The sequence below is a fragment of the Eriocheir sinensis genome, chromosome 49 (assembly GCF_024679095.1).
Source record: "Eriocheir sinensis breed Jianghai 21 chromosome 49, ASM2467909v1, whole genome shotgun sequence".
Lineage (NCBI taxonomy): Eukaryota > Metazoa > Arthropoda > Malacostraca > Decapoda > Varunidae > Eriocheir > Eriocheir sinensis.
The window spans coordinates 5,396,142-5,411,141 of NC_066557.1; the positions used below are offsets into that span (position 1 = coordinate 5,396,142).

The window sequence follows — 15,000 nt, forward strand, 5'->3', positions numbered from 1 at the left end:
CGGGAACACAGAAAAAAAGGGAAAAAATGTACGAGTCTGTGCTGCTGAGAAAAACCGTGCCCAAAAAAGTTTCTCCTTATCCTTAAATATCTGTGCCATCCTCGTACACAGACACACCCCAGCCGGAGCATAACACAGACACAGCATCGGGTAGCACAGCACAGGGTCGCTTTAACAGACACAGCGGCGGGAACACAGAGAGAAAAGGGAAAATTGTACGAGTCTGTGCTGTGAAGGATCCTGTAATCGCAGAAGTGCATTGATTTCCACTCTCGTATTAATTGTTCATATTTATTCATTGCTCCCGCGGGGCTGAGAGAGAGAGAGAGAGAGAGAGAGAGAGAGAGAGAGAGAGAGAGAGAGAGAGAGATTTAATATAGGAGTATTTATAATTAAAAAAAAAGGAAAGAAAAAGGGAAAAAAATAATTGAAAAACCTAATGAGAGAGAGAGAGAGAGAGAGAGAGAGAGAGAGAGAGAGAGAGAGAGAGAGAGAGAGAGAGAGAGAGAGACTAATATTCCTTCTATTTTTCTTTGCCTTCATTTCTTCCTATATTCTTTCTTTCCTTTTTCATTTACCTTATTTCTTTCTATCTTTCCTTTATTCTATTTTTCTTTCCTTCATTATTTTTCATTCATCCCTTTTTTCTCTCATTTTCCTCTCTTTCCTTTCCTCTCTTCCCTTTTGCTTTTCTTGCTTGTCCTTTCCATTCCTCTCTTTTCCTCCTTCTCTTAATTTCTTTTGTTTTTCTTCTTCCTCCATTCCTTTTATTATTTTCTTTTACCTTCTATCATTTATGTAACTTCTCATCATTTATTTCTCTCTCTCTCTCTCTCTCTCTCTCTCTCTCTCTCTCTCTCTCTCTCTCTCTCTCTCTCTCTCTCTCTCTCTCTCTCTCTCTCTCTCTCGTTAATAATGTAAGATAATATTGCTTAATTCTACGCGGATAGCACCGGGTGTAGGGAGTGAAATAAGATGAGGTCATTCTAGGGAGTGTAATGAACTCGGGAGAACATTGTACAGAGACGAGGTATTGAGGTTTTGTAATGAAAAAGAATAAATGTTGGGAGAGTTGGCTAATGTGAAGAAGCGTCTGCGTCTGTCTGTCTGTCTGTCTGTTTGTTTGTTTATGTCTGTCTGCCTGTGTCTGAAATTTTGTCCTCTTTTACCCAAACCCACGCTCAGAATATAATTTTTATAAACACCAAAAGTTATAACAAAACGCAAAGCTACTCACAATCACTTACACTCAAAATAAAGATAAATAACTGGACTAACTCTCTATGTAAGGAAGTTTCTGCAGATGCTGCGGTCGAAGATAAAATGGCGTTTGATTGGGGATAACTATTTCGGTTCGGCAAAGTTGACTCTAGTGGATGACGTCACAGTTCAGTGCCCTCAGTGTGTCTCTTGCCCGCCAGATAAGGTCAGGCAGGGGACGTGCGCGCGTGTCTCGGTGAGGGTTGTCAGCTCTCGTGTTCTCGCCTGTCACTCTGCCTACCCTCCCTTCATCCTCTCCTCCTCCTCCTCCTCCTCCTCCTCCTCCAGGTTTACAATCCTTGTTTTTCAATTTTTTAATATTTTTTTTGTGTGTGTGGGTGTGTCTATCTATCTATCTATATCTATCTATCTATCTATATCTATATATATCTATCTATATCTACCTATATCTATCTATCTATCTATATCTATCTATCTATCTATCTATATCTATATCTATCTATCTATACTATCTATCTATCTATCCATCCATCCATCCATCTATATCTATCTATCTCTATCCATCTATCTATCTCTATCCATCTATCTATCTCTATCCATCTATCTATCTCTATCTATCTATCTATCTATCTATCTATATATATATATATATATATATATATATATATATATATATATATATATATATATATATATATATATATATATATATATATATATATATATATATATATATATATATATATATATATATATATATATATATATATAGCGCCGGTAGGCTTTCTTCAGGGGCCTGGTGGTCGGCCCAAGCCCGTCATGGCGCAATCAATTTTTATAGTAGCGCCATTAATTCTTGGCTCATGCTGCCCCCCGGAACTCATTCTTGATTCACTTGGACGGTTTTTTCTAGAGTCCGGGTTGATGGGTGGTCTTCAGGACAGCATGTGGGTAGTCTTCGGCCACTCGGCGGTGCCTGAAAAATCCCAGGAGGTAGCGGGCGGATTCGAACCCGCGTCGTCCAGCACGCGGTGAATGCAGGGTGCGCACGCTAACCCATATCTGTCTATCTATCTATCTATCTATCTATCTGTATTTGTGATAAGTTCCTTTTGTATATTGTGGTATTATTTTTGTTTTATATATATATATATATATATATATATATATATATATATATATATATATATATATATATATATATATATATATATATATATATATATATATTGTACCTTTCCCTCCCTCCTTCGTTCCTTCCACGGGTGGCTCACTGGATCTAGCCAGCACGCTGGTGTTGGAATGGAACTCAAGGGGAATGACCTATGCAGGGAGAACTTGCAATATGGCCGAGAGAAAGGTCATTAATTACAAACTCGGAAACCAACAGCAGCTTCTAAACTATTACACGCCTTCGTTCAATTCCACACACTTCACGCGCAATGCTATATTTTTCCTTGGCTTCTTTGTGGCATATTATTGCAAGGAGAGGTAACAAAAATGTTGGGTGCAGTTATTAACCCGCAAAATTTGTTGTTAGAGAGCTCGCAGGGAACGGCATCTGACTGACAGTGTTGAAACCGAGAGAGAGAGAGAGAGTAAGAGCGATGTCAGCTCGGGCGAGAGAAGGCAGAGAGAGAGAGAGAGAGAGAGAGAGAGAGAGAGAGAGAGAGAGAGAGAGAGAGAGAGAGAGAGAGAGAGAGAGAGAGAGAGAGAGAGAGAGAGAGAGAGATTGTCATGTCATTTGTCTGTTTTGTTGATCTGTTAGTGTCTGTTTGTCCGTTTGTAGGTCTATCTTATTTATTTTCTGTCTATCTGTCTGTTTGTCTGTGTATCTGGTTATCCGTTTGTCCGCCTGTCACGTCTGTTTGTCTATCTTTCTGTCTGTTTTCCTGTCCATACTGTCTGTTCCAATCTATTTTACATGTCCGTCAATTTCTGTGTGTCTGTGAATCTGGTTACTGTCTGTGCCTGTCTCGTCTGTTTGTCTGTCTATCTCTGTCTGATATCTATCCATATGTCCGTCTGTCTGTCTATCTGTCTCGTGTGTCCGTACCTTTCTGTCTGTCTGTCAGTTTCATGTTTACAGAACTGAGAGCAAATCTAGTTTTAAAGTTTGGTACCACTCTCTGCCGCTCTCTCTCTCTCTCTCTCTCTCTCTCTCTCTCTCTCTCTCTCTCTCTCTCTCTCTCTCTCTCTCTCTCTCTCTCTCTCTCTCTCTCTCTCTCTCTCTCGCTGTCAGTCAGGTGGTTCGCGTGTCTATTTTTCTTTTTCTTTTATATTTTCTTCTCATTTCAGTCTTGTCAAACTATTGTCAGTTTTACGTCTTGTTTGTATATCTGGTTTTCCATTTCCCCGGACTTTCTCTCTTTCTCTCTCTCTCTCTCTCTCTCTCTCTCTCTCTCTCTCTCTCATTATCATTATTACTATTATTATTAACTATTATCATTATTATATTGCAGGTTGAAAGAAGCCGATGTATACAGTTAAAGAAGGAATAAGAGAAGCCATGGATGAATAAAAGAAGGAAATAAAGGAAAAGGAAGCAACAAATATACACTGAAAGGAAGAAAGGAAGTTAATAAAAGAAGGAAGAAAGGGAAAAGTCCAAAAGAAATATGGTATGTAGAAAACTGTTCTATATTTTGTGTGTGTGAGAGAGAGAGAGAGAGAGAGAGAGAGAGAGAGAGAGAGAGAGAGAGAGAGTCACGTAGTCAACTCATGTCTACTTCCTTCCTTCCTCTCTCCCTTTCCCTCCACTCCATCCCTTCTCTCTCTCTCTCTCTCTCTCTCTCTCTCTCTCTCTCTCTCTCTCTCTCTCTCTCTCTCGCACTCTGCCATTTATTTCTCTACAAAAATGAAATAATGAAAACGGATGTAAAGGAACACACACACACACACACACACACACACACACACACACACACACACACACACACACACACACACACACACACACACACACACACACACACACACACACACACACACACACACACACACACACACACACACACCTGGCCTTAATTAATCACTTGACAAACTTAACGTCAATTTCAACTCGACTCGTAAGTATTCGTTAAGAGAGAGAGAGAGAGAGAGAGAGAGAGAGAGAGAGAGAGAGAGAGAGAGAGAGTTTGTTTGTGCGTGTGTGTGGTGTGTGTGTGTGTGTGTGTGTGTGTGTGTGTGTGTGTGTGTAGAATAAAAGAAAGGAAGGAAGGAAGGAGAAAATGAAGAAGCAAAGTGTGAAAGGAAGGATGGGAGGCGAAAATGAAAGAAGGAAGAAAGAAAGTTATTGAAAGGAAGAAAAAATATAAAGAAAAAGGAAAGGAGGAATGAAGTATAAATGGATGAAGAAAAGGAGGAGGTAAGGAAGGAGGTATGGAAAATGGTATGGTGTGTGTGTGTGTGTGTGTGTGTGTGTGTGTGTTGCTAAGTTGATTATGCAAATGCCCACTCATCTGAGACCGCACGTACACATAACTTTGAATTACGTACACAGATTTACACACACACATACACACACACACGTAAGTAAGAGGGATGTGTTTGAATCCTCACACACACACACACACACACACACACACACACACACACACACACACACACACACACACACACACAGATGATCGATAACTCTTTTGTTCAACCTGACTTTAAAATCGGCAGACTTATGTAAGAGGAGGAGGAGGAGGAGGAGGAGGAGGAGGAGGAGGTGACAAGGAGGAGGAAGATTAAAAGGTGCGGAAGAGGAGGAGGAGGAGAATGTCGTTGGAGGTAAGAAGAGGAGGAAAAAGAATAGTTGGAAGATGAGCTTGTTTTGAAGAATGAGGGAATAATTAGAAGGAGGAGGAGGACAACGAGAAAGATGAGGAAGAGGAGTCGTGGGTGTTAATTAATAGGATAAAGAATAAAAGGAGGATGAAAAAGAAGACGAAGAAGAAAAGAAGAAGAAGAAGAAGAAGAAGAAGAAGGGGTTGGAGTAAAACTGTTGAATTTGAATATTGAAGAATAAGAGGAAGAAAAATTCATATTTGATAAGAGGAAGAAAAGAAGAAATAAAGTTAAATGATGAAAAATAAGAGGAAGAAAAGAAGGAATAAAGTTAATAATGAAAAATAGGAGGAAGAAAAGAAGGAAAAATGAATAATGAAGAACAAGAGGAAGAGAAGGACAAGGAAGAAGAGGAAAATATCACACTCACATAAAAAAACATATTCTTCCTTCCTCCTTTCCCCCTTCCTTCCCTTTCCCTACACAGACCGTCTCCTCCTTCCCTCCCTCCTTCTTGCCCCTTCCCCATCCCCTAACCCTCATTTTCCCCCTTCCCTCCCCCCCTTCTTCCCCCCATCCCCATCCCCTAACCCCCATTTTCCCCCTTCCTTCCCTTTCCCTACATAGACCGTCTCCTCCTTCCCTCCCCCCCTTCTTCCCCCCATCCTCATCCCCTAACCCCCATTTTCCCCCACACATCCCCCTTCCCTTTCCCATACCCCCGCTATTCCATACCATACATTCCCCTCCCCTTTCCCCTTTTCCCCATTTACCTCACCTCTTTCCTCCTTTCCCCCCCTCACATACCTCCCTCCTCCTATCCCTTCTCCCCCACACATCCCCCTTCCCCCTTCCCATACTCCCTCTGTTCAGTTGCATGTATCCCCCTCCCTTTTCCCCTTTTCCCCATTTACCTCACCTCTTTCCTCCTTTCCCCCCTCACATACATCCCTCCTCCTACCCCTTATCCCCCCACTTCTCCCCCACACACTCACCCACGCGCTGCTCGGCCACTTTCAAGGTCACGGCGTCGAGGTGGATGGCGGGCGACCTTCCCTTCTCGTTGAACGCTGACACCCTGATGCTGTAGGCGGTGCCGGGCCGAAGCGACTCCACCGAGAAGACCGGCTCGTCGGAGGTGCGGTTGAGGTGCAGCGTCCCCCCCTCGGCGTACACTTCGGCGAGGAACAGCTGCCGCATGCCGCCGTCGAAGCCCCGCTCACACTGCACCTCGATGTTCTCCGCCGTGTTGTTGATGACGGCACACCGCTCGGGGGAGGAGGGCGGACCTGGGGGGAGAAGAGGTTAGGTTAGTGAGGTAGAGAGGTGTATTGGAGTCCTGAGGGAGGAGTAGAGGTTAGGTTAGTGAGTTAGAGAGGTGTATTGGAGTCCTGAGGGAGGAGTAGAGGTTAGGTTAGTGAGTTAGAGAGGTGTATTGGAGTCCTGAGGGAGGAGTAGAGGTTAGGTTAGTGAGGTAGATAGGTAAGTGTATTGTGCTTGGGGGAGGAGGAGGGCGGCCTGGTGGGGAGAGGAGAGGTTAGGTTAGTGAGGTAGAGAGATGTATTGCAGCCCTGAGGGAGGAGAAGAGGTTAGGTTAGTGAGGTAGAGAGATGTATTGCAGTCCTGAGGGAGGAGTTGAGGTTAGGTTAGTGAGGTAGAGAGATGTATTGCAGTCCTGAGGGAGGAGTTGAGGTTAGGTTAGTGAGGTAGAGAGGTGTATTGCAGCCCTGAGGGAGGAGTAGAGGTTAGGTTAGTGAAGTAGAGAGAGAGGTGTATTGCAGTCCTGAGGGAGGAGTAGAGGTTAGGTTAGTGAGGTTGGAAGGTTAGTGTTTTGCGGCCCTGGGCGAAAGAAGAAAGGTTATGAGGGTAGGGTGGGGTTGAAAGGTTAGTATTCTGCGTTCAGTGGGAGAGGTTAGAAGGTTAGAGCAAGGTTGAGAGGTTAGTGCGTTGTGTTCAGGTGAAGGTGGTGGCCCAGGATGTAAGGGAAGACTTTGGAAGGTTAGGGTGAGGTTGAGAGGTTAGTGTGTGCCGCTCGGGGGAGGATGGTGGCCCTGGGGGGGAAGGGGTTAGGATAGTGAGGTTGGGAGGTAAGTGCTTTTTGGCTCTGGGAGAGGTTAGGAGGGTAGGATGGGGTTGAAAGGTTAGTGTATTGAAAAAGAAGAAGAAAAAAAATGAAGTAGAAGAGGAAGAAGAAAAAGAAGAAGAAGAAGAAGAAGGGGTAGGAGTAAAACTGTTGAATTTGAATAATGAAGAATAAGAGGAAAAAAAAATCATATTAAATAAGAGGAAGAAAAGAAGGTAAAATGAATAATGAAGAACAAGAGGAAGATAAGGAAAAGGAAGAAGAGGAAAATATAAAAAAGGAGAAGAAGGTGATGTTGACGCCTTGTGTTAGCAAATCGAGACGTACCAGCACATGACCTTATTATTTCTTTACGCTGTTAGGTCGTAAAGCTCGGTTTGGATTGTTTAAATATGTTCCCCCACCCTAAACCCTCTGCGAGCTATTTTGCGGCTGTGGCGGCGGATGATGAAATTGCAATAAGTCACTTTTTAGTAGTTTCCGAAGAAAAAAACTATCTCCAAATGAAAAAAAACAATATTTAGGCCGGAAATAAATAGCCAGTGTATTAAATTTTGAGATGGGCAACTCCCTGAACATTTACCGACATAACAAGTATCGGAGGGAAAAACAAGAGTTAATAAATACGTGTTGGTTCATAATATCTGGTAACAAGTCCAAATCATGTGATGTATTCGGACATCGGGTGTTCAGCCAACCAGCTCACAGGTGGTGTAGAACGCTGCTCTGCCCATTACAAGAGTCATTGCCAGGTCGATAACAAATGACTGAAAGAAAGAAAAGCGTACCTGTTGCATATATATATTTTTTCTTTCCAAAGCTAAACGCTGGTGGTGACGGTAGTGGCAGTGAGGGGAGGCCTTGGGGAATGTAAAGTTAGCTCGAACTTTATATATGGAAGGAAAGTATACTATTACTACTACTACTACTACTGCTACTACTACTACTGCTACTACTACTACTGCTAGTACTACTACTACTACTACTACTACTACTACTACTACTACTACTACTACTACTACTACTACTACTACTACTACTATTGGTCTTTCTTTATAATAATAGAAAATGAAGAATGAAATGTGCCAATCCTTTACCAGCCTTTAAGGCCTTAACCCCTGGGGTTTCCTTGTAACATAAGTGTCATCACTTAACCACTTGGTGTCCTCGGAACATAAGTGTCATCCTTTAGGGCTGTAAAAGTCTCAGTAGCGGCGGAGCGCTGCCTCGCCCTGCTCCTCACCAGACAACCCAAACTCTCCGGCACTGTTGTCAGGCCGGCAGTCTGTGAGTAACTGAGGCCAGACTCTTCTTCATGACATGTTCTGACCGTCACAGCGGCGTGCCGTGGGCCGGCGCCGCACACAGGCGGACAGGTCACTCTCTTGGCAAGGCTCCCAGCGGTGGTGTCCTGCCGGGGCCACGGGACGGACACTCTCACGTTCCTGAGCAGTGCCCGGACCTGCTCCCGCGTCAGGCGCCGCAGGAACTTGCTCACCACGCGCCGCCGCTGCTGGGGCTTCGTCCTGGCGTGCCCCCGCGCCCCGCGCGTGGCGGGGGCGGGCGTGTAGTCCTGCACGGGCACGCCGCCGCTCTCCAGGTCCTTGACGATGCCCGCCTCGTGGAAGAGCTCCTGGGTGACGCGCACCGCCTTCTCGTCGCGCCGCGGCCTGATCCACGCCACGAACCCCCTGATGAGGCAGCCGGTGGGCAGGCCGGGGTGCCGCGCCACGAAGCTCATGAAGGCCAGGCAGAAGTTCTGGCACGTCTTGAGGCCCACGCCCTGAATGCCGGGGTTCTCGTAGCGGTAGTGGATGACGGCCCCGCCGGAGCGCTGGGCGGCCGCCACCACCTCGGGGGTCGGGACGGTGTCGAAGTCGCTGTCGAAGAAGCAGTACTCGCCGTCCAGGCCGCGGTAGAGCACCACGGCGTGGACCTCGGCCACGGGGCTCGCCTCCCAGGGACACCAGAGCTCGTACGGGGGCTGCCGCTGCACGAACAGCTACACGCCCTGGCCGCGGGGCAGCCGGAACGAGTGCTTGTGGGCGGCGGTGACGCAGCGGAACCTTCCGGCCAGGCGGCCTCGGCCCGCGGCCAGCAGCTCTAGGGTCTCGCTGATGTATAGCACCCGCACGCGGCGCAGCGCCGGGAAGAACTCCCCGTCGATGTACACGTCAGGCGAGGCGGTCTGTGCCATTGTGCAAGACTCTTGTGCCCCGTGACGAGGCGGCGATCAGATACGTCACTTCGCTTTTGTGAAGGTGGTTTTGGGGAGCCTGGAGCTAACATTGCATGGGCGGGAGTCTAGAGCTGGTGACGCCCGGCCAGCCTGGAGGTGAGGCCTCGACACACACACACACACACACGCACACATTATTATCGACCGCCCCCGCGTAGCAATGAAGGCAGTAATGTTTTCGTCGCTGTCCGTCTGTCTGACTGTCACCAAACACACGTGACATCATCCTTGGCTGATGACCTGAAGCTGATTAACTTGAATGAACACTCCGATAAAGAAGCTGAGTGAATGATGGCGAATAAATCAAAGAACTGCCTGTCTAGTCTTTGGAGAGCGGGCACAGGGAAACCTCCTCCTGTGCTGAGGCTGAAGACCACTAGTGCCCCCAAAGGGAACCCAAGTGTTTTGAGGAGGTCCGGCCACGGCCGTGAAGGCTCGAAGGAGGTGACCGGAGGCGGCACGGAAGGAGGTTGAGGCCAGACTTTCAGAGTGTACGGCTCCTTACGTTCTGCACGGCGGTGTGTTTGCTTCCCGATGACATCCAATAAAAACTGACCAATATGGCGGACGAGACGTATTCTTTAGATAACTGCTTTTTTTCTCTTATCTTTTCTCAGTTCTTCTAATTCTGCTGTTATAGCAGGAAACTTTCCGTGGAGAAAGGGCACCTAAACGAGCAAGCTAATTTTCGCCTCGATAAAAAAAAAATTACATTAAATGGTCTGTCCTTAAACCCAAGTGGAACGAGATCATACTGTCTCCAAAACTTTTGCGGAACATCAAGGCGGAGGCAGCAGCAGACAAATTTGATTTTGAAAGAATTAGTCGTGTTGCACTGCACCGGTGGGGGAGGAAGTTATTCCATTTTCGTGGTACATCGTTGGTGGAGAATAATATAAAGTAGTGAGAATTTACATTAGTTTACACTTAAAGTTTTGGGACATTATTTGTTCGTTCGCGAACTTTTCGCTCAAACTTTCTGTAACCACTCCACTCTGTACAATTCTGGGCATATTCCTCCTACTCATCCCCCCTCTGACTCCTTTATGCCTGTTATTAATATTCTTAAGAACGATGTTTTCTATGCCCTCTTTGGCCTCAACTCTCAGAAGGCCTATGGACCTGATGGAGTGCCTCCTATTGTCCTTAAAAACTGTGCTTCTGTGCTGACACCCTGCCTGGTCAAACTCTTTCGCCTCTGCCTATCAACATCTACCTTTCCTTTCTGCTGGAAGTATGCCCTTGTACAGCCTGTGCCTAAGAAGGGTGACCGTTCCAATCCCTCAAACTACCGCCCTATAGATTTACTTTCCTGTCTATCTAAAGCTTTTTAATCAATCCTTAACCGGAAGATTCAAAAGCACCTTTCCACTTTTGACCTTCTATCTGATCGACAGTATGGGTTCCGCAAGGGGCGTTCTACTGGCGATCTTCCTACTCTCTGAACTGATTCTTGGTCATCCTCTCTTAGCCGTTTCGGTGAAACTTTCTCAGTTGTGCTAGACATATCGAAAGCCTTCGATAGAGTCTGGCACAACTCTTTGCTTTCTAAACTGCCGTCTTACGGTCTCTGTCCTTCTCTCTGTTCCTTTATCTCCAGTTTCCTTTCCGGCCGTTCTATCTCTGCGGTGGTAGACGGTCACTGTTCTTCCCCTAAACTTGTCAACAGTGGTGTTCCACAGGGCACTATCCTATCACCCACTCTCTTCCTGTTATTCATCAATGATCTTCTTTCCATAACAAACTGTCCTATCCACTCATATGACTCCACTCTGGATTATTCAACTTCTTTCAGCAGAAGACCCTCTCAACAGGAATTACATGACTCCAGACTGGAGGCTGAAGAACGCTTAAACTCAGACCTTGATATGTCCTTCAATGCCTCAAAAACCCAATTTCTCCTCCTATCAACTCGACACAATCTTCCAAACACCTATCCCCTATTCTTCGACAACACTCAGCTGTCACCATCTTATATACTAAACATCCTCGGTCTATCCTTAACTCAAAATCTTAACTGGAAACTTCACATCTCCTCTCTCGCTAAATCAGCTTCCTCGAGGTTCGGTGTTCTGCATCGTCTACGCCAGTTCTTCTCCCCGGACAGTTGCTATCCATATCCTTGTCCGCCCTCGTGTGATAACAAAAATGTTTCCATCTACCTGAAAATAGCTCCCACAAAACTTCATTCTCTCTCTCTCTCTCTCTCTCTCTCTCTCTCTCTCTCTCTCTCTCTCTCTCTCTCTCTCTCTCTCTCTCTCTCTCTATCTCTCTCTCTCTCTCTCTCTCTCTCTCTCTCTCTCTCTCTCTCTCTCTCTCTCTCTCTCTCTCTCTCTCTCTCTCTCTCTCTCTCTCTCTCTCTCTCCACTCACACAGCTCTTCTGGACAGAGTGGAGTCTAAGGCTCTTCGTCTCATCAGCTCTCCTCCTCTTACTGACAGTCTTCTACCTCTTATATTCCGACGCCATGTTGCCTCCCTTTCTATCTTCTATTGATATTTTCACGCTGACTTCTCTTCTGAACTTGCTAACTGTATGATTCCCCCCATCCCGCGGCCTCGTTGCACACGACTTTCTACTCAAGCTCATCCCTATACTGTCTAAATCCCTTACGCACGAGTTAACCAGCATTTTCACTGTTTCATCCCTCACGCTGGTAAACTCTGGAACAGTCTTCCGTCATCTGTATTTCCTGCTGCCTACGACTTGAACTCTTTCAATAGGAGGGTATCAGGACACCTCTCCTTCCGAAATTGACCTATCATTCGGCCACTCCTCTCGACTTTTTGTAGGAGCAGTGAGTAGCGGGCTTTTTTTTCATTATTGTTTCCTTTTTTTTGCTCTTGAACTGTTTCCTCTACTGTAAAAAAAATGAAGGTGGAAAGAGAGAGAGAAAAATTATTGGTAGGTGAGACAAAGGAAGAGGAGGAAAAAGAGAAGAAAAAAGGAAAACAATATATGTAGGAGAAGGAGGGAAAGGAAAAGGAAGAAAAGGAGGAAGATAAGGACACAGGAAAAGAAAAAAAGAAGACAGAAGCACGTGAGAGAAATAGAGAATAAAGAAATTCTTTGAAAGACGAGAAGGAAGAGGAGAATATGACAAAAAATGACAAGTGCTGCAGAATGAAGAAAAAAGAAGAGTAGGAGCAGGGAGGAGGAGGAGGAGGAGGAGGAGGAGGAGGAGGAGGAGGAGGAGGAGGAGATGGATGCCTGTTGTTCATATTGGCTGAGTGAGTGACTGTCTGACCAGCTGATTTAAATGACTGACACGGGGAGGGACAACGGCTGTCAGGCAGAAAGACAGATAAAGCGATGCCGTGTGTGTGTGTGTGTGTGTGTGTGTGTGTGTGTGTGTGTGTGTGTGTGTGTGTGTGTGTGTGTGTGTGTCCATCTCCTGATTAAAACCTCATGGTCGTCGAACTCTCTCTCTCTCTCTCTCTCTCTCTCTCTCTCTCTCTCTCTCTCTCTATGAGTATACATTGAGTGAGAGAGAGAGAGAGAGAGAGAGAGAGAGAGAGAGAGAGAGAGAGAGAGAGAGAGAGAGAAGATATTTCAATACTTTCTCCTTTTTTTCACAAGCTCAATGTCGCGGAGAAATGTTTAATATTTTGACGTTTTCTGAATAGCTGTAGCAGAGAGAGAGAGAGAGAGAGAGAGAGAGAGAGAGAGAGAGAGAGAGAGAGAGAGAGAGAGAGAGAGAGAGAGAGTTGAATGACTTACAGAAACGCTCTCTCTCTCTCTCTCTCTCTCTCTCTCTCTCTCTCGAAGTGTCAAAGACAAGCCAAGGCCTATTAAGACATTTTGGAGGAGGAGGAAGAGGAGGAGGAGGAGGAGGAGGATTAGTAAAGACAAAGGAAAGTGATGAAAAAGAAGAAAATAAATAAATAAAATGATAGCCATGATAATAAGAGAAAAAATATAAAGGAATAATTGGAAAATACTAATATATATATATTTATATATATATTTATATATATATAGATATATATATATATAGAGAGAGAGAGAGAGAGAGAGAGAGAGAGAGAGAGAGAGAGAGAGAGAGAGAGAGAGAGAGAGAGAGAGAGAGAGAGAGAGAGAGAGAGAGAGGAAAGTGACATCTGGGTTGGAAACTTCTGAATTTCGGTGAGGAGGAGGAAGAGTAAGAGTAAGAGGAGGAGGAGGAGGAGGAGGAGGAGGAGGAGGAGGAGGAGGAGGAGGAGGAGGAGAAGAAGAAGATGAAGAAGAAGGAAAAGAAAAGGATGAAGAAGATATGAAGGAGAAAGAGAACATAAGAACATAAGAACGTAGGAGTCTGCAAGAGGCCGGTAGGCCTGTGCAAGGCAGCTCCTTTGAACCTAAGCTCCCGTGAATCTAACCCCACCTAATATCACTGTCCATGAATTTATCTAATCTGTTTTCGAATGTGACAATTGTATTGGCACTCACCACATGACTGCTCAGCCTCTTCCACTCATCTACCACTCTGTTGGTAAACCAATTTTTGTCTATGTCCCTGTTGAATCTGAATTTATCCAGCCTAAACCCATTACTACGTGTCCTGTTCGGTTCTCTTACCAACAGAACCTTATAAATATCCCCCTTATTAAAGCCTTTCATCCATTTATAAACCTCGATCATGTCTCCACGCACCCTTCGCCTTTCTAGAGAATGCAAGTTTAACTGTTTGAGTCTTTCCTCGTATGGCAAGTTTCTTAACCCTTGAATCATCTTAGTCATCATCCTCAGCACCGATTCTAACATTTTGATATCCATTTTATAGTAAGGTGACCAGAACTGAACCGCATAGTCAAGATTAGGTCTAACTAATGCTAAATATAGTTTGAGGAAGACTTCGGCGCTTCTGTTGCTTACGCTCCTTGAAATAAATCCCAGTACCTTATTTGCTCTATTTCTAGCTTGAATGCATTGTGCCCTTGGACGGATATCAGAGCTCACTAAGACCCCAAAATTCCTCTCACACCGAGACCTGCTTATGGGGGTGTCATTTAAGCAATAGTTATGTGAGGGGTTGTTCCTACCTACACTCAGAATACTGCACTACCCTACATTGAACTCCACCTGTCACTTATCCGCCCAGTCATACAATCTGTTTAGTTCATCCTGGAGAATACTAGCGTCCTGATCCGACTCAATTACTCTACCGATCATGGTATCATCTGCACTTACTGACATCAATACTAATTCCTGTATCTAAGTCATTGATATAAATAATAAACAAAAGTGGACCTAATACCGAACCTTGTGGGACCCCAATCGTAACACAGCCCCGGTCAGATCTTTTACCATTGATTTGCACTCTTTGCTTCCTATTGCTAAGCCACGCCGTGACCCAGTTCAAAACTTTACCCTCTACTCCGTGAGCCTATAATTCAACCAATAGTCGTTGGTGAGGAACTTTGTCAAACGCTTTACTAAAATCAAGATAAATTACACTAAAATTTTCATCTCTGTCTACCGCCTCAAATACTTTATTGTAGAAGGACAAGAGATTGGTGAGGCATGACCTGCGAGTCGTGAATTAAGCATTGTTTCTCTAGATGCTCCCGAATGTTCCTGGCTAATATGGACTCCAGCATCTTGCCTATAACCGATGTTAAGCTAATTGGGCAATAGTTTGAAGCAGCTGACCTGTCCCCCTTTTTGAAAATCGGTGTCACATTAGCCACTTTCCATAGGCTGGG

At 45.1% G+C, this 15,000-nt stretch overlaps 1 protein-coding gene across 1 annotated transcript in view; it reads right to left on the reverse strand.

Moving 5' to 3' along the window:
* The window catches only part of LOC126981744 (uncharacterized), a 457,088-nt gene that overhangs the window by 23,044 nt on the left and 419,044 nt on the right, over positions 1-15,000 (reverse strand). Inside the window, exon 13 of the mRNA XM_050833266.1 lies at positions 5,991-6,284. Coding sequence (XP_050689223.1) covers positions 5,991-6,284 — 294 coding nt within the window. The remainder of the gene's footprint in view (positions 1-5,990; positions 6,285-15,000) is intronic.